The sequence below is a fragment of the Antennarius striatus genome, chromosome 6, assembly GCF_040054535.1.
Source record: "Antennarius striatus isolate MH-2024 chromosome 6, ASM4005453v1, whole genome shotgun sequence".
In the NCBI taxonomy this organism is placed as follows: Eukaryota; Metazoa; Chordata; class Actinopteri; order Lophiiformes; family Antennariidae; genus Antennarius; species Antennarius striatus.
In genome coordinates, this window is record NC_090781.1 from 8,563,543 (window position 1) to 8,585,997 (window position 22,455).

The 22,455-nt window shown below is 42.4% G+C and overlaps 3 protein-coding genes and 1 non-coding gene across 5 annotated transcripts in view; all 4 read right to left on the bottom strand.

Moving 5' to 3' along the window:
* Positions 1 to 2,496, bottom strand: mrpl28 (mitochondrial ribosomal protein L28). 2 transcript variants are annotated; one of them, XM_068317815.1, is made up of 6 exons: positions 2,360 to 2,496; positions 1,620 to 1,924; positions 1,096 to 1,248; positions 874 to 1,008; positions 661 to 747; positions 1 to 448 (listed from the first exon to the last, which is right to left on the bottom strand). In XM_068317815.1, exons 2-6 carry the CDS (start codon positions 1,902 to 1,904, stop codon positions 353 to 355), a joined length of 756 nt encoding a protein of 251 aa, XP_068173916.1. In that variant the 5' UTR covers positions 1,905 to 1,924; positions 2,360 to 2,496; the 3' UTR covers positions 1 to 352. The 2 variants fall into 2 exon arrangements, with proteins under 2 accessions (XP_068173916.1, XP_068173917.1); XM_068317816.1 differs by having other exon boundaries at positions 1,620 to 1,920; positions 2,360 to 2,444.
* A 415-nt stretch (positions 2,497 to 2,911) lies between these two features.
* Positions 2,912 to 2,998, bottom strand: trnastop-uca (transfer RNA opal suppressor (anticodon UCA)). Its single transcript has one exon. It is a non-coding gene; the product is annotated as a tRNA-Sec (tRNA).
* A 1,218-nt stretch (positions 2,999 to 4,216) lies between these two features.
* On the bottom strand, positions 4,217 to 9,302 carry LOC137596979 (proton-coupled zinc antiporter SLC30A1). The gene is made up of 6 exons (XM_068317832.1): positions 9,122 to 9,302; positions 7,643 to 8,230; positions 5,749 to 6,009; positions 5,276 to 5,520; positions 4,985 to 5,172; positions 4,217 to 4,644 (listed from the first exon to the last, which is right to left on the bottom strand). Exons 2-6 carry the CDS (start codon positions 8,220 to 8,222, stop codon positions 4,365 to 4,367), a joined length of 1,554 nt encoding a protein of 517 aa, XP_068173933.1. The 5' UTR covers positions 8,223 to 8,230; positions 9,122 to 9,302; the 3' UTR covers positions 4,217 to 4,364.
* A 2,906-nt stretch (positions 9,303 to 12,208) lies between these two features.
* Positions 12,209 to 22,455, bottom strand: part of ppp1r37 (protein phosphatase 1, regulatory subunit 37) — a 39,460-nt gene continuing 29,213 nt past the window's right edge. Inside the window, exons 6-13 of the mRNA XM_068316868.1 lie at positions 20,926 to 21,076; positions 20,630 to 20,785; positions 19,560 to 19,672; positions 17,136 to 17,277; positions 16,783 to 16,949; positions 14,746 to 16,351; positions 14,594 to 14,671; positions 12,209 to 14,238 (exon numbers count right to left, since the gene is read on the bottom strand). Of these exons, the coding sequence (XP_068172969.1) occupies positions 14,595 to 14,671; positions 14,746 to 16,351; positions 16,783 to 16,949; positions 17,136 to 17,277; positions 19,560 to 19,672; positions 20,630 to 20,785; positions 20,926 to 21,076 (2,412 nt within the window). The 3' untranslated portion in view covers positions 12,209 to 14,238; position 14,594. The remainder of the gene's footprint in view (positions 14,239 to 14,593; positions 14,672 to 14,745; positions 16,352 to 16,782; positions 16,950 to 17,135; positions 17,278 to 19,559; positions 19,673 to 20,629; positions 20,786 to 20,925; positions 21,077 to 22,455) is intronic.

The window sequence follows — 22,455 nt, forward strand, 5'->3', positions numbered from 1 at the left end:
CACGTGAAAAAAGAGTCATCTTTTATTGTTTTGTACAAGGACCACTGCTTCTAAGGGAGTACTTACACCGATGGAGACTCGTCCCTTGGTTCCTTAGATGTTTTATATATAGATCTTAAATGCAGATGGAAATAAATTATACTCTTATCCTTAATCACTCTCCCACCCTTTGTTGCCCCCAGATGAAGACACATGTTTAACTGCAGGAGGTCGCCCTGGGCGTTGACCCCTCAGTCCAAATGTTCAGACACTTGGTGACTCCCACCATCATCCGCAGAAGCATCACTGTTCAACCTGCTTCATATTTCAGTGAGAAAAGCTCCTTGTGATCCCACTCAGATGGCCGAGGCGGTCACTTCTTCTCTACACAAAGTGGTTCTGCGAGTTTTTGCATTTGCACCTCCTTCACCAGTTCTTCCACATAGACCTTAAACAGGGGGACGGGCTCCTGGACAGCAGAGGCAGAACAAACAGGACAGGTTAGCACACTGAGTCTTCAAATGTGTGTTGGATTCATTTATCACTAATCCAATAGAGCTCATTTTGTTCATCACATTAATCGAAGCTTGTTTATACTGTTTGAACCATTTATAAATTCCTTGAGCTAAACGTATTTGATTCGAAGCTGCTGTGTTGTGAAATATTTGAGGACTGGATTACTTTGTACTCCAGCTGCCTCTGTTTCTCCACGGCCTCCTCCAGACTCAGACCCACCCACTCTGCCTCCTCCTCTGGGATCTCAAACTGCTACTCAGATGGGAAGACGCAGAGAAAGACACATGGATATGGTTTTAAACCCAGAAAGTTAGTTAGTCAACACAAATTCACCGTTCCTGATAACTTAACGTCGCTCAGCGAACACATCCCACCTACTTTGTATTTATCATAGACCTTCTGTCTTTTGACGGGGTCGTTTGGGTACAGATCTGTGTTTCTGCGTGCCAGGCGCAGCAACATGGCCCTCTTCAAGTCCATCCCCAGTTTGGAACTCAGGTCTTCTTTTGGTGTCTGATGGAAGGTGGATGATTACAGTTACATTAAAAAAAAACACTGGGGGAAAACTTCATTTTAATCACATAAATGGTGCTATCTTACCTTGAGAATATAAAAGTCAAATCCATAAGCAGCATCAATGAGGTCCAACGCGCGTGCTGTGACTTGGATGGTGAACATGTGGTCGAGAATCTCGCTGTACAACTCCCTCTTGAACAACTGTGGTTTCCAGGTCTTCTTGAGACGATTCGACATCTTTGCAAGGAGACAATCCAGAAATAAAATAAAACAGCAAGAAATAATAAAAATGACAACTAGACTTAAAGACAACTAGAAGTAGACATGTCCCAATTATTTACTTTTGTGGGCCATTATCTTTTGCAGACCGCTGCTGGACAAAACTACTACAAAAAAATTAACAACTTAAATGACATTCAGCGAAAATTGGTCTGAACCCAGATACAAGGTGAAAATTCAACGTCTCTTATATTGTTAGACACATTTCAGCGCATTATAATAAATTGATAAATAAGTGTGTTTAATAACATTCTGAGAAATGTTGTATTTAGAGAGTTTACCCTCAAAATATGTTGCGAACTAAAGAACAGATCTTCTTGGAGACCTACTTTGTCATTGTTTGCGTATCTGAAGCCTGATATCCAGCCCTCCCCTCCCCACAGGCCCGTCTGTGAGGCTGGGGGGTAGTAGATGGGGACCGGGACGTCTTGTACCCGTTCCCTCTGGCCCGTCTCGGGATTGGCCCGGTACTGGATTCCCAGAGGCTTCCAGTGGACAGGAGTGGGCTCTCTCACCTCCAGGGACCTCAGGTAGTGTTTAGGGAGGCGAGAATAGATGCCCTCCTTCAACTTCATGGCTTCCCAGATTTTGGGGGGGTATTTATGAAAAGGCATATTGGGCTGAAGAAACCTGTCTGAAGAAAAGAGGATGAGGAGAATGTCAGGATGAAACACAGGACATGAGGTAAACATAACAAACAAACAAACAAACATAATTTCCCCATTGTGTGGACTATTAAAGGTGGATTATTATTATTATTATTATTATTATTAAACAGTTCCCTCTGAACACAGTATTTTTCAACCTGTGCAGAAAAAAAAAATCAGCAAGGGAAAGATCTCTTCTATTTTTCCTTATACAGAATATAAATGTTTAAATGAATAACTACGTCCAGAATCTTGTGTCTAAAGAGTTTCTGCAACACAAGTGATTAGCTTGAATAACGATTTGCCAACAAGCGGAACACTCCACGGCAATGGCTAACAACAGTTCTTCAGTTTATTTTTCAAGAAATAAAATTCTACGATTACGTGATACAATTGAAATACACTGAAATAACCCATCTTACCGTAAAATAAAATAAAAACAAACAAACTCCGAGTACAGGTTGAGTTTCTAAATCACATTATTCCAAAATCAACTCGAAAGCAAGGACATCACGCATCTCGAGACACACAGAATGATTTCCGCATTAACGGACCTGCCCACATGGATCAGAAAGGTGATTGGATAGTGGAGCGGAAGTTGTCTTTCATTGGGTTGTAGACGCTGTCAATCAATTGAATCGTTTGCAAAAATGGTTGTAGCTTGTTTAGATATATTTGTGCAAAATTCACGAATTCTGTCCTCTCATCCGTACCCAGTAATAACACTGATTTTATATTAAGATTTTTTTTTGGCTGTTTTACACGAATTTGGTTTGACAGTGAATTTTCAAGTTTCATAACTAGGTAGATTTAAAAATTAGGATATTACAATAAAAGAAACAACTTGATTATGCTGCTTGCGAAACAGTGGACGCGATCAGAATTTTTTTTTTTTTTTTTACCATTTAGTGTGTTCAAAATTCTATTTATGGTGAAATGACATCATTACTACATCAGCTTTATAAATTAATAATCGCCCGAAAGGTGGAATTGAACCACTCTGCCGCTAAGCAGCTACAGGTTTGAAGCCTGCACCCCGGACCACCGAGGCTCATCCGGGCACTTGGTCGACGCGTCACAGGCGAATATATATCTTCCATTAGGGGCGTCCGTCTCTGTTAGGGTTTCACTCACACCGTGGATTTTATCACGACGTGAACACACAATTAAAGTAACATCCAGTCGCGTCACTCTCCGAATGTTCCGAAGCACGTTTATGTTATTAAAACACGTTAAAGGACAAACACAGAGTTCCATTTCCTGAATTATGCAAAGCAGAAACACCGTGATTGGCTGTCTGAACGCGGAAAGGTGTGACGCATTACAGGTAAAATCACATGTTCAGATTAAGGTTTATCATAAACTGAAATGTCACAGAAGGAGGAACATCACTTGCCGGTGATGATAATAATGTCTGTGTTCAATTCATTTTCCTTTTGTTAAACTCCTTTTCCAGCAAGGACGGATAAGACATGTCTCCAGTCTTATCAACCAGCCTCAAGTCTAGTTATCAGTATCTACAGACGCTTTCACACCATGTGCTTTATGCATCTTATCCTAGATACATTGCACACATAACTTTTTAATATGTGCAATTATTTGCAGCTCAAACCCACCAGATAATAGTTATGTTGAGATGGGAGTATTATTTATCATAAAAGGAAAATTCTTTGGCCAATGACTTGCCTGATAATTATTGTTTTCATTTGACTGTTGTAATCTGCTTGATCCAGTCAGATTGAGATCATCCCTGTTCCTGTCATTGCTGTGGTTAAATGGTCAGTGTAATTTGAGGATGAAGTTTTCACATTCATGGACAACCTGATCAAATTAAACGTAAATAATAATGATAATAATAACAATAATAATCTCTGACTTTACCTCCAAAACCTCTAACATGTGCTGTCCCTCTGATGTACTCATTTCTAATCCAATCCTTCCTGGTCACTCCCAAAAGAGAACCCCAGCATCTTCATCTCTACTACCTCCAGCTAATAATAGTAATAGTAATAATAATAATAATAATTATAATAATAATCATAATTATAATTATATTAACAACAATAATAATACTTATAATTATAATATCTTTAATTCACTTAAAATTGAATATATTTAAAGATAATTCTTGAGTATGAAGCAGTAATAATAGAGTCCATAATAAAGTATCAGATTTGTTCTATCTTTGATTATTTTTCTTTCTGTCACTGTTTAGATGTTTGGATGGGGCCAATGAATTTAATAAAAAAATATGGGGTCAACGACAGAAAACTTCGGCAGCACCATGTTTATGTCAGACAAGAACATTTACATGCAAAATGCAGGCAACAACTTGAGACAGACGACACTCATCATCTTTGTTTTCACTTTGGTTCATATCAAATAAGTCAATGATTTTTCTCCATTGCTATTATTTGGTCAAAATAGTCATCGATGGAATGTGTTCTCAACGACCAGCCCCTGAGGCACTTCCTTTGGTTCTCCAGCTGGTGGCTTCTGCAGGGTCTTGTCCTCGACAGAACAGCACATACTGTCAGAACACGCTGCTGAGCAAGCCAGGCTGCAAGCCAGGAGACGAGGCGGGGAGGCATCTTCGTCATTGCCTGCAGAGGAACCAGAGCAGGAAACAAGCTCTGGCTGTATTGTGCAGAAATCCACTCCGACACTCTGTAGCACCTCGGTGACCCCTGACATCACATCAGCAACCCTGTCAATAAAACAGATGGTTATAATCTTGATGAGGGGGATTTAAAATCCGTTTTCTCCGAGGGGTTTCACTGTGGGTTCAAAATCCACCTGAGGACACGGGAACTCTCTGAGTTAGCATATTCTCCTCTTGTCTGCGTGAATTTTCTGCAGGTTCTCCAGGTTACTCCCATAACCATGTAATATAAATGAACTGGTTAAATTGGCTGTAGGCGTTAAAGTGAGTTAAAATGATTGCTTTTCTATCTATTTATAACCTTGTGATTTATAACTCCACCTTCCATCTGATCAGGTCTGAGTGTTAGAACCACCGGTGGAAATGTAAAACCTTCCCATTTCACCTGTGCACCGCAAAGCCGGCATGGCAGTGTAGATGGACAGAGGCCACCATGATGGATTCATTTAACTGCCAGATGTGGAGTTCATGCACACCCTTCACCCTGGGGATGCTGGCGATCCTGCTCGCAAGATCAGACACGCAAATGTGTGGGGGCGTGGCCTGTAGCAGCAGCAGTCCATACCTGTGCAGCTGGGGAGATGGTGGAACAACGGCAAAGGTCACGCAGGTCGGGATACAGCTGCAGCAGCTATGAGCAACACAAATAAACCATTGCGATGATCTTCTGACGGACCTGTGGTGCAGCTGTGGCAATGAGAACGATAATAGCCAGCAGGGAGAGGCCCGGATCCAGGTAAACCAGGAAGCTGCAGGTTCCAGAGCTGCGAGGGCAGTGTGGACCAATCAGGAGCGTCACCAGGCTGATGATCAGGGCGAAGAGGGAGGTGCAGAGGCCCTGAACGACACGGACCAACGTCAGGAGACCAACCAGCCAGGGGTCGGGGGGCACGGGCCCCCCACTGACATGTGACTTGCAGACTGTGGAGATGTTACATGCAGTTTGAGTGCCTGAAGGGCTGGAAAACATGATGTTTTTAACACAGATTCAGCTGACTCAGCACAGATAGACAACATGATAATCATCACGAGTAACACAAGTAACTTGTGAATGTCATAAAAATTTAAAGTTACATTGGATCAACTTGATATGAATACATTTAAAGGATAAAAACACGAGACAGGTCCCAGGATCTCAGCTGAACCTACGAGGCCTCATGCAGGTGCCGTCTGCGTCCATCTCCATGATGTCTGCTGAACGTTTCAAATCTGAAACGCTGTTCCGGTGGGGAGCAGTCGAGTCCGGTTCTGGGGTTTCACAGTCAGTTCCAGGGATGATGGAGGCTTTCAGGTTACAAAAGACAAGTTCCCCGTTGTGAACTGCACCATCCACAGCTGACTGGGCTTGTCTGGGGTCGTACTGGAGTCGCTCCAACCAGGCCTCGCCTCGGGCCTCCGTATTACCCACGGCTGCATGGAGCCAAACAGGAATGAAAAACAAAAACGGACGTTTGATTTCATTTTACGTTGAAATTTTTTGTATTTCCAAATAAAATTTGACAGTAAGTATTATCACAAGCACATTCTTCTGTTTCCCTAGTGATAACAATGCTACGCTAATGCTTTGTTTGCTGCAACTGCTTTTTTCGAGGTGAACAACGTCCTGCGAAACTTTGGAAAAACATTTTTTGAAGCACCAAATGTGAAGTTTCAGATTTTATTTCAACATGTGCATGATTTCATCTGTTTCCTTTGTCACGTTCTTCTGCATTTGCTTTTTAAATACATAACATTTAGGAACTGAAACAAGTTCTTGTACGCGGTGCATCAGTGTCGCACCCGGATTTCCCCCTGCCTCACACCCTAAGCCACCTGGGATAAGCTCCAGCACCCCATAACCCACGATAGCGGATAACGCTAAAAACGCTCGACAACTAAAGAAGAATCGATTGATCGACAACACCTGGACGAACAACTGCAGGATCTTCATCAAAACAAAGGGGTTTTCTCTGGACCAGATTAAAACAATGATGATCAGGAGTGCAGAGGAGTTGGTGAAACACGAGCAATAAAGATGATCAATAGTTATCATTACATCAAAGATCTGTACAACAGAATCAGTTCAATGGTGGGAGCCTCTACACCAATTTTGGACACATCAAGGATTCCATAGAACAGTTGAAAAAACCATTCAACAACCTAAATGTCAGAAACATGGACAAAGCACAAAAAACATGGATTTCTTATTAGAGGGAAACATTAAGTTTGAGACTTTAAAGAGCATGTTGATATCTGTTGACCATATAATAGCATGTGTAGCTGTTAAGTGTCTGTAACAAACGGGTTAATTCTTGGATAAACACTGTCTGTCCGCTGACAGAGGTGAATATGATCATTATATTCTTTTGGGGAACACTGGCAAGGTCAGCTTCTAGTTTAGACTGTCTGTAATGTTAACAAACCTTTCTGTTCCTAGGAAGAATGTAAACATGGTTATGGTCCAGGTTGTGTCTGGGACAAAGGCTAATACTCTATCTGGACGTGGATAAGGGTATGAACGTGTGTCACAATGTATGAACTGGTTGAAAATATTTAATTAACGAGTTGGTCGACAACATATTGTAATAATAATAATAATAATTATAATGGATTAGATTTATATATAACTTTTCTGGACACTTAAAGACGCTTTACATTGGATCCGTTATTCATTCACTCCTCATTCCTACTTGGTGATGGTAACTACGTATGTATCCACAGCTGCCCTGGGGCAGACTGACGGAGGCGTGGCTGTCAATCTGGGCCAACGGCCCCTCCGACCACCAGCGGAACAATCACACACATTCACATACCAGCGAATACCCCACTGGAGGCAAGGAGGGTAAAGTGTCTTGCCCAAGGACACAACGACAAATGACTCGGCGGGAGCGGGAATCGAACCGCCCATCATGAGAGAGATGTTTGTTGATTCTGGGGGACGGGAATTTCACAAGCCTAATGGCTTCTACCCATCAGCCCTTTATTTTTCCGATGTTGTAGCTGATGTAAACGTGATGAAGGTGTGAATCCTCATGGTTGTAGGAAACTGAAGCAGTAATGTTACCTGTGGGGTTTCCTCCAGTGGGAGATGTAGTCTCTGAGGCCCGTCGCTGATCCCAGTTCAGCCACAGCACCAGTATTTTATGGAGCAGACTCACAACGCTAACCTCCACAAGCGTCAGTGAATTCCGTATGGGTTTTATCTCCTGGGAACAGCTGATAATTTCCAGAATGTACGAGACGCACAGAGAGACCAGGAGGAGGGCAGAGAAGAAGTCGCCCACAAGCTGAATCCTGCAGTCGGGGTAGGACAGGCTGCTGTGGACGGGGGCAGTGGGGGGTTGATCTGGAAGATCTGAACCTACAGTGGTGGTCTGGGTGTCATGTAGAGGTTGGATGGAGGAGTCTTTAGGCTGGTTGGCAGGAGGTCTTGCTGGGGAGGAGGGAGGATGTGAAGTCGATGTAGGGGGGTCCAAAGAGGAGAGAGGAGGATTTTGAGGAGTAAGAGCCATTCGCATGAGGATGAAGAGTGAATGGAAACCATCAATCAGGGTGATGAAGGAGTTGCAGAGCTGACTGACAGTGACCTCACATACCAGCAGCAGGATGGTCAGGACCAGCATGCACCAGTACAACAGCCTCATGCCTGCAACTGAGAGCGTAAAGCACACACTAAGCAGTTCTTCAAAAACACGTTTGGATGTTCCCTCCAAACCAGGGTCCACGGGTGTGTTCAGCGTTCAACGTCTGCGTTTATGTTGTATTGTGTTCCACCCACCCTTCATCTAGATGCTGAGCTGCCTACATCTAGAACTGCCCCTGTTTCCATCTACAGATAAACCCCGTTGGTAGGTAGTTGTGCCTTTTCACACGTTGAATTTACAAGTTTTATTTCCAGTAATTTCCAAGGAAGTTTGAATTTTAAGGTGAGTTTGGTTACAGCAGCTTTTCTACAGTATAAAAGTCCAACATGCTCCACGTGGAGTTTAATCCTACTGTACATGGGACGTATTCGGAATGGTTTCATTTTCTCTTACTTCTCCTAACCCTAAAGTCTAATCCTAACTAAATCTAACCCTAGCACTAGCCCCTAACCCCTACTCCTAGTCCAAACCCCTATCTCCTAGCCTTGACCCCTAACCCTGTTCCTGGGTATATCTGGAAACTGATCAGGACTCAACAAATAGATAAACAATCCCATTATGAAGCAAAATCAATAATGACGTTAGTTGTTTCATTAATGAAATCTGTTGGCATCATATCCAGGGTAAAAGTAGAATTTGCAGTGGAGTCTAAAGTATGCAGCAGAACACGACATCACTCAAACCTGTACTAAACTTTTAACACTTTTTATGTCTTGGTTAAAAGCTTTAATGTGTGTTGGATTTACTCTGTTTACTAATCCCAACAGTAAACCAGTTGCGTTTGAATCACACAACAAATTATCTGCACACATAAACCCGGAAATGAAAAAACAAACACAAAAATTGTAAAAATCAGTGCAGAGAGTGAAAGTTATTGCTGTCTGTTAAAGTTTCTTTACCCCAGAGACGTGATCGGTCCTCAGCCTGTGGTCAGATGTGGAGTGGACTCCTGGATGTGATCCGAGTGGAGAGATAATCAGTCACAGTGCTCCCCCCCCCCTGTGTCCCACCACACTCCTCCTCTGCTATAATCACAGTCATGTGAGCAGTGGAGGGGGATTGTGGATGGGCGAGTGGCATCGTCAGATGTGTTCCATTGATACAGATATAAACCGCAGCTTGTCTTTGTAAAGCAGCTTCACTTACAACCACTGTCCTGAGATCAGCGGTGAATCATTACAGAGGGAGACCTCTGTCCAGATGACAGATGTTGATCCTTCACACGTGTGGAAGCTGTTGGTTTACAGATAAATGTGTGGCAACGTTTTATCACATGGACTTTGTTTGAACTTTAGTTCACACTAGTCTGACATTTGGGGAAAGGACGCAGTAAGAATCGAAAATATTCCCCCGTCCAATAAATACCACATAGAACAAAATATCAAAATAAAAAGTTATTTTGAGGATTCCAAGTTTAGACGTTTTGAAAATTTAAGTAAATTAATTATTTTAATTAAATTACTACTTTGTAGTGGGAATTTTTTTTTTTTTAACAGTCCATATTGTATCCTCCATATTTGTGTAAGGAAAATATGGAGCAAATGAAAGTTAAGTGTCTGCAGGTTGGTGCTGGGGGCAGCCCAACAGGGGAATCAACTTCCAGAGTGGAATTTAAACAATTTAAGGTTTAAAGGTCAAATTTAAATTTCTTTTTTAAACTGCATGTCTGACCCTAAAACAGAAGCAGTAACCCTTATTTTGGACGCTTACATTTGACAGTAAATTTCTGAGCATCATCAGAGGCTGATTTATGGGTCAATAAAATCTTTCCAAGTGTAATATTTACAGAAGTTTTAAAAATTCAGAATGCCGTATATATATATTGATGGAAGGAGAATTTAAAGATTTATAAAACATTGAAAACTCATATTTAATTCAAAGACAATGTATCAAATATCAGAAATGAGAATATCACTTATTTTTAAACATGTCCCTTTTTGAATTTGATTCCACTTAAAAAAAAAAAAAAAGTTTGGACAGTGTTAAGAGAAGATTGTTTAGGGAGAATGCTTCCAATCACCAACAGGTTCAGAGACGGGGGGACGTCTGGACCACCTTTTGGTCCTGCTTTAAAAACAGACATGATTCTGTCTTGGGCGTCTCTGTGTATTTAAACCAGATCCAGAGGCGCTTCTGTGTTAATTTTAGATGGACGGAGGCCAGCTTCACGGGGCGCATGCCTGCATGTTGTCGACATAACCTAAACTTAGCAATAAATTACGTTCATTTCTCTTGAGACTCCATACTGTTAAATTTAATCTCTGTCTCTGGGCAGAAGACGACTTTCTGGACCCTCCACCATGAATACATTTTCTTTGTTCCTTTAACTTAATCCCTGGTCCTGACTTGTAGTCCCTCTTGCTGCAAGAGAAATAAGAGCTACACAAAGACAGATGGACTCTTCTTGTTGATCCGTTCTTCATTTGGATGATTAAATTCCACAAGTCAACCTTCAAACTCAACAAATTTACTTAATCCTTGATCAAAAGAAAATAATTTCATCAGGTTTTCCTCCTTTTTCAGTTCCTTGTGACAAATACACCCACAGACAGACGTGGTTGAAATCACTGCCCTCTAGGTGGGGGCAATAATTGACACATTTTTACACACCGTCATTAAGTGTTATGTAATTTATACAAGTTGCTACTGGTGTGCAACTGAGAACATGAAAGCAACTTGTCTGAGAACAAAGTCACAGGAGGAAAATTTCACAGTGGTGGAAGTCGTCATGCGGCGAGTTTTCATTTCGGGGTGACGTAGAGACGTGGAGACGGAGGTCAGCAGCAGCAGCAGCGTCAGAGTGAGCAGCAATGAAACACAGCAGGCTGAGGCCAAACGCAGTGATTTATTTCAATCAGAATTTTTACAGGACTCCATAGATAGAATAAACCTAAACCTAATGATGCTCCCAAAGTTTTAAGAACAAACTTTGCAACCGGACAGTGTTGAAAGGTTTCTGTGCTCAGACAGAATCCAAACTGAAACTACATTCAATAACATCAAACTACAATCACAGTATGGCACATTTATGACTACAGGCCTGCAGGAATGATTCAGATATGAAACCCTTGAATTCAGCAGCAAAGACCTTTTCCTCTGAACACCCTGGTTTGATTGGCTCACCCATGACCTTTGCTCTGAACTCTAATCACGTGACCAAATACTCAGGAAGAATGGCAAACTCTTGAAAATAAAGGTCTCTTTAAGCGACCTTCTCTGTGGTGGCGATCGTGTGAATTACGTGCGGATAGACTTTCAAACACTTGCATAGAGAGGGAGGCTTCAGGAGGCAAATAGTTCAACATTTATGCTCTTTAAAAAAAAGAAAAAGGTATGGATACTTTACATCGAACAACCTCGGGTCAGATGATGATGTAAAGGAAGTTTGTCACTTTTGAGAAAATAGTTTTTTCTTTCTTGTAGACAGACACGTCTCTGTCTGTAGATCACATGATGCTACTTCAAGCAGTTATATTTGTTCAGCGTGATCACGTGAACACAGGGACACTAGTTCATTGCAGTTTTAGTTGAAAAAACAGATGTTCTTATGTTCCATGTAAGACATTTGACCAAAATTGTAGTTACATAACATCACATTTTAGTAACTTGTGTCTCACAAATCTGTCTCTGTAGTGTTTGAGTGTAACTGGGTGGGAGTGGATTAGTGCAGCGAGGAATTCCTTCAGAGGAGGATTTCAGTAACATGTACAGAATTCCCACCCTCTGGTTGACCTCCCGCTACTGAAACACACCCTCACCCTGGGGTATCAGTCACTAGGAGTGGGGGTCAAAGCAGCTGTGATGGTGGTGGTTTAGCATTTGTTTTATAGAATCTTCTTTTTTTTTTTAAAAGGTAGGAAAAATATTTAAATTATATTCACGAAAAAAAAAAGATTTGGGAATAGAAGTCCCTCATGGCTGACAGATTTCTGTCAAATGCTTCCACACAGGACATTTGTGAGAAGAATGCAGAATCCAAAGGAGAATGAAAATAAAAAATCACTTTATAGCAACAGTACTTATTTTATAAATATCCAGCTGGTACGTCTGTAAAACTGGTCAGAGATCATATTCAATAGATCAAACAAAATACACCAGCTGTCAGCTATCTGCATTTCTTTGTTATTTATGCATTTGTCTGCAGAATTTCTGAATCAAAGTCATTTCATTAAAGCATTCAGTCTTTATCATTCGTTATTACATGCAGTTTATTTAAGAGGAACAGATTTCGTCATACATATCTTTGTGATTACCAGCACATTTCAATTAAGTTAACAAATTCTTATTAAAAATTTCTATAAAATAAAGCATAACAAAACAATGGTGCCAATGATCTGTTGGGTGGAGGAGAGCAAACATGATGGGAGTCTGCTTCTTTCGTGGAGAAGAAGACCACACACCCGCCCGAGTCTGCTTCAGTGAAAAGTTCACACAGGGTAAACCAGCTCTCTGCATGAACTTAACAATTCATGTTTGACCACCTTGCTTTGCAAAATTCAGGACAGGAGTTGGCTTTGAAACCAGACATCATGCTTTTTCAGAACGACATGAGCCCTGCCTCCAGCGCCCCCTTGTGGATTGACTTTTATCCAGCAGGCAAGCGTTCAGAAACAAACAAAAAAAAAAGCATTGGTTTGCTGCCTCCATGTGTTTACTTTCAGTACTGCACCCTGATTGCTACCATTGTCAAGCATTCAAATAGAACCCGTACCCCTAGCAAAGATCACCCCTCCCAAAAAACTAAATATTTGCTCTAGTTTGAATCTGAAATATACATCAAAAATGGGGCTAATATTTAAAAGCAATCCTGAAATGGGACAAAAAAAAAAGAAATTTAAGAGGAGAGAAAATCAGAAAAAAGGCTCATACAGGTATAAAACAAAAACAAAGTAATTGATTTCTCAAACAAAACACACTGACTGAATGTGAAATGGTGAGTTTGAAGGCAACACAGATGATCAGCTGGAGTGGAGAGGTGAGATGGCAGCGGTGTACCAGTGGAAGACTAGGGGAGAGGAGGGAGGACCGAGGAGACGACACACACAGCTGCTTCACTTTCAGGACTTCAAAACAACAACGACTGGTTGCCAAATAAACAACAATAAAGTGACCGAAAATCAATGATTTAAGGAAAAAAAACTTAAATCAAAAACCAGCATCTTGCCTACATTCAGAAGTTCCAGCTTTTGTTTTTGAAGCTGGGCCCAACTTTGTGACTTTTAAAAGTGGATGCATGCAGAGGAACCCAACTGGGGCGTGTGTGTGTGCGTGTGTGTGTGTGTGGGGGGGGGGTACACTGATTCCTGAGGCCAAGGTGAGATGAGGATGGGAAACCAGAGAAGAGGGAAGTCACTTTGGCAGAGGTCCCTTAGAGCTTCTTTTCCTTTTTCCCACAGGGGGGTACAGTGGACACGAGATGGGGACACACACATGAAACATGGACGAATAAACAGACAAACATCTTCAGCTTCCTTGGATATAAAAGCCTTTTACGTGACCTATGTGCACCTAAAGAACAAGAGTTTAAAGCCTGCAGGTGCACTCAGCTGTTACGCCATCCTCTGACTGTGTCATCGACCCCACTTTTCCCAGTATCACCGTTACGTCTCTGTGGGATCTGACAAAAACGTTCATTACTAGTTATTTCCCCCAATCTACAGTGGGAATCTATACAAGTGCAAGTAGAGCTGTGAGAACGGTCTGTTGGGTCTTTGGTTAGTGTTATATTCTCCCACCTCTCTTCTCTCACCTCTCACAGGCAGCTGCTTGTTTGTAAAGATCACGGATGAACAAGAATGTAGTGACAAACTCCTCATACCAGATGTGCAGATGTAAGTGTGTGTCCACGTAGTGTGTATGTAGATGACTCCTTGTTTGTTACGACTGGGCTTCTGTCTTTTGTGGAAAAGTTTTATTGGTGGTAAAGTCAAAGAAACGACAAGAACGTTGAAAGGGGGGAACCAGTCATGAGGTCGAGCCGGAGGAACCGTCTGAGATCCGTTTTCACTCGTCCTCACTGCGGAAGAAGAAACAAATCAGGACTGAATGCAGTGATAAGAAAAGCATGATCATCGTATCTGAGTGGAAAAGTGTCTTCAGGATGATCAAGTCTTAAAACATGTCTCATTACAATCCCATTACTTTCACATGTAGTGATAAGAACAAAACAGTGCAGCCGTAACGTCACCACTGCCTACATGTCTGTAGGATTGATTACTTTCTATTATTTACTGTTCGATCCTTTAAAAGGCGATCAGTAGGACGTTCTGCATCCTGCTGATCCACGCCGCTGCTGAGGGCAGACGATGGGAGTGATCACCCGTCCGGCTCACGTCATCAACATCCCTATGGATACGTTTGTGAATATTTACCTCATGGTGCGTCTCGCCCCGTCTCCAGACTGGCTTCTAGCAGAAGCTCCTCCAACTCTTGTCCACAGCTGACGCTCACTGTGGAATAGAGACTCATTACCACCAGGATGTTCATGCGTGAATTCACCGTTTGCACGATGACGCCGACTCACCGTGCTCCATCACGCAGCTGCCGGGCTTGGGGCTGTCGTCGAGGAGGTGGAGGGAGAACTCCTGCTTCAGGCCGTTGGGCAGAGCCGAGCCGACCACGTCCTCCGGAGCGTCGGTAAAACACTCGCCGTCGTCTGTGGAGCTGTCATCAGACGAATCCTCCCCTTTGACCGGGGACACGGACACAGTGGAGGCCGGTCTGGGGCTACTCGAGTCTCCTGCCGGAGGATTTGACTCCTGAGCAACAAGGAGAACCGCCTCCACGCTTGGTGGTTCTGCCTCGGTCGGACACGACTCCTCCTGGATGGGCCGCTGGCACTCGGTCTCCGTGAAAACGGGCTTTTCATTTTCTGCCCAGCTGACTGGAGCGGGGTCCGGAGCCTCGTCTTCTTCATTAGTTCGCGACAGGGTCTCCTCCGACGCGGACGCCAGCTCACTCTCCAGCTGCTCCAGAGCCGACGCTAACGGCTGCTGTTGTGTTTCTACCAGGATGCTCATCTGGGTTTGACTCAGGTCACCTGGTCCTTCTGTGCTCACCTGTCCTCCATCATCCCTCAGACCTTCCTCATTTCCTCCTCCCTGCTTCCCTTCCACACGTACGGGCTCGGGTTGGGGTCTCTCAGTGCGCTCTGGGGAATCTGAAGGCAGGCCTGGTGCTGGTCGACTCGGATCAGCCCCCCCCAGGTCTAAAGTGCTCGCTGTGACATCGTCTGTGGGCTGACTTGCAGACTGAGGGTCTAGTGTGTGGGGCTGAGTCTCTGCAGAACTCTGTTCTGTCAGTTTGCAGTCTGTCGACAGAGGAGGTGAGCTCTGCTTCACCTCCTCTGGTGTCAGTTGTGTTTGCACAGGCGTTAGTGATGGGGGGGGCAGCTGTGTCTGCTGTGCTGTGGGTGGGGCTCCATCTTTAGGTTCCTTTGAAGTCTGGTCAGCCTGGCTGGGGGCTGCAGATGTGCTCAGCTGGAGGGGAAGCTGCTGCTGCTGCTGCTCAGGTGGGCTCTCCACCCGAGTAACCATGAAAATCTTATGGCCCCTCCCGGGACTAGAGACAGATATACAGCGACCGGGTGATGGGGGGGCACTGGGAGAGGACGTCGTTTCTGTGACGGTGATTCCGGATACGATGGTGATCCCGCTGCTGGGTGGGGTGGTTTGGGATGGGGATGTGAGGGCGGGGCTGAGGAGGGGCTGTGACGCCTCCGTCTGGGTCTGAGGAGCGAGCTGCTGCAGGTGATTGGATGAGTTTGAGCTAAAAGAGGACTTTGTTACCACCTCCTCTTCCTCCTCATCCTCAGTGTCTGAGTCTGACTCCATGTTGATTTGAGGGACCGTGACTTCGTTACCTCCTTCTGACTGGTTGGTCGTCTGTTCTTCATTTTTTATGGTTTTACTTTGATCTCCCTCTTTCCCTTCCCTACATACTTTCTTCTCTGGCGCTCGCTGCTCCTCTTCTTCTCTGGTCCCGTCTTCTGTGGCGATTTCGGCCATGGATGCAGACAGTCGCATTTTCTGCTCCGTTTCCTCCTTCTCCTTAGCAAGGATGAAGTTCCTCTTACAGCCATTCTGGATCTCAGACAGCAGGGCGCGTTGAGTCTCAATGAAACTCTTCACCTGAGCAAAAAACAACGGATCTCAAACACGAAATCAAAGCCATTCCTACAGACTCTTATGAACCACCAGTTTTTTTTTAAAGCATCATGTGATCATTCAAGAACAGAAAGAAAACACTGATAAATGTCTGGAGTGTCGGAGGAAGTCCGCCAAAGGAGACAAATTGCTACAAAGCCCTGGCAGCCAGGAGGTTAAAAGAAAAATATAAATTTTTGGGAAACATTTCTACTGCTGACTTTGTACTTTAGTATTTACAGCAGCATGCTGGAATATTTGGGATCAACTCAAACTAAATTATCGTGTCCACATAAAGTTTATTTCATCCTGTGAGTCGTTGATGCTATTTTAGGTCAAACTGATGACATAGAGAAATAAACAAAGCAAACATTCAGTTCATTCAGACACTCCTGTAGCCCCTTCCCCACACTCACAGTTTCTTTCTTGGGCTCCCGGTCCAGGTCGAGACGCAGCAGAGACGTGTTGACTTTCAGGGCGAGTGACAGAGCCATTAGTCCACCCGTCTTGATCTCATTCTCTCGAAGGTCGAGACGAAGCAGCCGAGGGCTCTCAGCGATGAATTCAGCCACAGCTACAGCGCCTACGGCACAGGAGGACAGGAGGTGAAGTATCTGAGGACACCGATGCCCCAGCTACTGTCCATCAACATTTGAGGAAATATGGATCATACTCCCCCTACAAAACCATGTACTTGTAATTGTATCCCATCATGTAAAATTCCTCTTCTAAACCTGAAGCTGAGACACAAACAGACACTAATTCCTACCTTCACAGGACAGTTTTGTGGAAGCCAGTCCCAGTCTGAGAACAGAGCGGTTGGCGATCAGCCCGTCCTTCAGCTTGTGGACACCTTCATTACCCACCGAGTTATGGCCGAGGTTCAGAGTCTCCAGACTCTGGGTGCATGGCTGGAACAACAGAGGGATGTGGATAGACATGAAAGAACTTCCATTTAAAAACAGGAACATGGAATTATGAAACATCATGCAAAAATAAGTTAACTTGTTCAGAACCAGTAATAAAAATTTTTTTTTATTTATTTATTAAAGACATAAGAAAAAAGCATGTTTAGTCTTTTACAGTATTTTATTTATAGACTTCTGTGCCTTCATATTGTGTGACGCATTAATTCAATTTACTGCAGATGAAATATATGGAGTTTAGCAAGATCTACATATGAATTTAGTTTCGTTTCAGAGGATTAACTTTAATGCTGAGAAAGAAAATTATTTTATCTTAGGCAGCCATTATACACAAGGTAAACACTACATTTCCTCTCCATCAATTGTCAGACTAGTTGTAGATTATACAGGTTTTTCTTGGTTGTCGCTACTTGTCTGTAGAACAGATTAGATGATTTATACTGACACACAACAATAAATGCTACCAATTACTGTTTCTACAACAACATGTCACAATGATGTATCATATAAACAAACAATGAAGCACGTTTTGTTGGTTTGATTAATGACAACTGTGTCCCTGTGAAAAATAATACTAATACTGGACTGGAATAGTGGATTAAGTTAAAATATGCAGATGAATTCAGAGTTATTGGCTTCTCAAACATGAACAGTATTCATTTAATGCTGCTCTCGCTAAAAACAGAGGAATTTATAGCACCATACTATAAATGCCTAAATCATCTTCTGTCACAAATGTACGGTTTTTATGATAAACTAGTGAACATTAGCAGGTCGATCTTTTGATAAGGCTGAGGCTGTAATGATAAAACAGCAGCAGGGAAACAAGGAGGGAACTAAGTCTGAAGATAACGGCTCTATCACAAACAACAGACATGCAAACGGTGCCTTCAGTGATGGATTGTCTGTTGATGACTGCTGAGAATCTGAACCTGGAAGCGATGAGGGATTGGAGCGACACAAAGACCGAGGCCTCACACCTGCTCACCGCACACAGTCAGGCGTATCGATGTAGCTAATGTGGAAATACTGGGTCATGGTGGACGCCTTAACTGTTATCAACTCAGTGAGGTCATTTCTCATCTGTACACCTGTCAGCCTTGAATTTACACAAGGAAGCAGGATCTTCAGAGAAATATGAGTAATAAACCAAACATCCTTTGGAAACTGCTGAATAGTTGAATTACCTTACTACTGTCTTTTTTCAAATTATTAAAATATATCATTAAGTTTGACAAAAACAGGCAAGATGAAAATTTTTTCATGCATTTTGTGAAACCTAGACGTACAATAAAAACAGATTACATTGTGTCTGTCAGCTAACTTCTGCTGTATTTGTAGGACGTTACTATTTTAGTCCACCTGGCTGTGGCACAAGAAAAGCTGCTGTTAGTCACTGTGATCACAGAAACAGACGACAGAGGGAATCTACACCAATGGAGGCATTCTTGTTGCTTTAGCTGCTTTTCAGCACACCAGTGATGTATTCTTTATCATCCACAAAGGAATTATGGGAGGAAATTAGGATCAAAGTTGGTGAGTAATTTGTACAAAAACCGCTCAAATGTTTCCTGATTCATAATTCAGCCGCCCACTTGCCTTGTGACTGGTTACAATATGGAACATTTTCAGGTAGAGGAAATGATTTTCTCTGTTTTGCGTTGACACGGACTGATGGCACGTTGTCTTAAGTTTCACTTTATCACCTCTGAGAAATCCAGCTCTACTCCATTTAATTAATGTCATGTTATGTTTTGGTGACAAAGTCCTCAGTTTTGACAGATGCAGTTCGCTTTCAGGCATTAGCATAAAGAATGTGTGTAAAACAAACCGGATGTGGGGAAAGAGGACAAGCAGCTGAAGACGTGACTGTACAAGTTATTGCTGCGTTTGTTTAACAGGTATTTGATAAACTGATCTTTTAGTATGGTTTCAATGCGTTATAGATAATAAACATTTCGCTTGCTGACTAGTGTAACGTCAAGAAGTTGTCATCATCTGCTCTGTGGACTCTGCCTTGACGTTCAGCCGCTGTGGGAATAATCCCACCCGTGTACAGAGGAAGAGCAACAGAACACCCACTGGTTGTTTTAGCATTTATATTCTGTGTGACCTGTTCATGTAGAGAAAAGATTTACTGTGTTCACTTCTCAGATAAAGTAATGAGGACAAAATGTAATTCTCCTTCATCTGAGCTGTTTTTTTTTCACACAATTGCTCATTATGGGATTGGCTAATGTTGTGCGTGTGTGTGTCTGTGTGTGTACCAGTGCAGCGGCGAGGTAGCCCATGCCGTTGTGTGTGAGCTGGTTGTTCCATAGCACCAAAGTGACGAGGCCTTTCCTCTGCTCTTTTAACCCTTCACACACATAGGCCAGACCTGTGACGACCAGAACACACACAAAATGTTGTAACTTAAACAGGTTATTTTAAAACATCGGACTCATCACATACTGTTCACAGAGATCAGAGTTCATTTTAAATCAAGTAAGTAGTGCATCCCTGGGATGCGCTTCAACAAAAATTTGTGCACCCCAACATGTTGTTTATACATCCCAAAAGTAGGCACAGAATATACGGTAGAAACGTAAGGATTGAGTTTTGCCAATAGTACAATATAAAAACTAAACAAACTGTTAATTTTAATGATTTCATTAATAATGTTTTAACTGTTTAAGTAAAAAGAAAAAAAAAGAAAAATTACATATTTTTATCAAAATATTAAAGCCTGGTAGTCATTCTTAAAAGAAAAAAAAAATTAAGAAATAAAGATTTAATAGTTTTTTTTTCCCTTTTGCTTTTCACTCAATATTTTTTCCTTGCCTTTAATTCATATATTCTCCTGTAGGCACTGCACCAAGCTGACAGAACCTTCTCCACACACATTTTTTCTAAGCTGCATTTTGTCTTGGATGCTGACATTTAGCCAAGCCTCACCTATCGCGTCCATTGCGATACAAATGTTCGGATTCTTGCTGGTTTTCGCTTGGCTTCTTCTACATCTTCTTCCGTACTATCCACAGTAATATCTGTCTCTTTCTATTCATTAACTTTTGGTTGTTTTTTACTCAGTAAATCACTCATTGTCACTTTGGTTTTCTCCAACTTTTTCCTGCGGAAAATCCTAAATTAATATCAAAAAATGCTTTCTCTAACTGCCTTTCATATATATGTTGACATGACTGTAATAAATGATAACTTCCCCACAATGACTGATGACTGAGGATGATTATTGGCAAAAAAAACTTAATATGACAGCTACCCAGTAAGAAACCAATACCACACTGCATATGAATGAGGCTACTGTATGTATTAGTGTTGTCTTATCATGGGGTACCAGAGTCCAGGATGTGGTTATTGCGCAGGTCCAGAATCTGAATATTGTAGTTGAATTTGAGCAAGTTGCCGAGCTGGGCTGAATCTTGCAGGCAATTAAGCTTATTATCTGCCAGGTACAACTCCCGCAGGTTCATGTTCATCTTTAGAGCTGTAGCTGTAGATGACAAGAGGTGAAGAAAGGAGATAAGAGTCAAAAAATCCTTCCCAAAATCTCAGGGATCAGGATTAATGCAAACTGAAGGAGGAGCTCTTCCTTTAGTACAAAACATCCTGTTAGTGCTCTGCACATCTCACCTAGCAACATGAGCGGTCTGCCAGACAGGCCGGCGTTCTCCAGGTGAAGGACAGCCAGGCTGCCACTGATCCTGAGCGCTCGAGCGACAAAGGGAGCCGAGTTGTCCAGAAGGGGAGTGTTACGAGCATCGAGATACTGCAGGGAGCTGGTCTGAGGAGGAAACGAGCAGATATGGATGATGAAGCTGATGTGAAGACACACATTCTGAACACATTCTTATTTAAGTGAGCCATTAAAACTTAACTGTCAAGCTGCGACACAAAATAAAAACAACAAAATCACCAGTACAGCTATATCTGTGTCACCTCTAGGCTTAAATCAAATGTTTGTGAAGGGGGGGATGCCGGGCTGATCATATGACAACAGTTCTTGTGATTACAGAAGTATAATTACTAACCGTTAAGATTGTGACGTTTTTCCTTCTTGAAAGACAAAAAAATCTTTAAAAACAAATACTATACTCATAATAAATGCTGCAAATAATGTTATAGCCTGAAGATCAGGTTTGTGATGACTGAAGTAAAAGTGAGTGTCATCCAAGATGTTCACATACAGCCGCACCCCAGAAGGTTTGGGAATATTTCAAACTCTGGTGGAACAAGAACTGCATTGCGAAGTGCAGAGTTTGTTCACTTGCAGCTGCAGTGCAAATGTAGAGCCTCTATATGATTTTAGGGGACTTTAAGTATTGTAACCTGGAACTACGACACTGTTCTTAAAAAGAACGAGCCACCATACAAGAGAGTGACTGTGTGGGACAGAGGAACAGTGAACGGATCTTTCCTCTGCACAAACTGGGACATATTTTACAACCTTGCAATAAATGAGGCCACTGAAACAATGACAGACTGCATCAATTTTTTTGTTGACAATGTGGTTACAACATCTACAACTAAGAGTGTTAATGACTGCTTGAACAGGAAAGAGATGAAGTGAATATAATGACAAATTACTGGAATTAAACCTATGCAAAAGGAACTTAACCAGATACAGGGAGACGCCAGGAAGTACCACAAGGATGTTTCACAACAGAGCTTCACACGCGTGACAACTAGAACCAACATGCTCCCAGCTCAGACATGCCATGTGAGAGAATGATCTGACAGAAACAAATGAGCTTAATGATTTTTGTTCAAATGTGATGAACATGATTTCCCCAAGGACTATAGGAACATAACTGGAACCATCTCAGATGATCCATGTAGTAGGATCTTTTTATTTTGCTCCACACAAGAGTCTGTTTTTAAATGCATTAGCATTTAGCAGCAACCCACTGGTTCTGATGTAATTTCTGCAGTGATATTAAACTCCGGTGCAGAGGAGCTCATTCCAGTTTGGTACTCCCAGTTTCCAGCAGTCAGTGTACCTTCACACTGTTTCTACCCTCCAGAGGAAAAAAAACAACAACTTTTGTAGCTGCAGTACCTGAGGAACCAGGTTCCAGTGACGATAACTATTTAGACCTGTGGCTCGGACTTGGACTGAATATGTAGACAGCATTTGTGCTTAATCACGAGGTCAAACAGGCA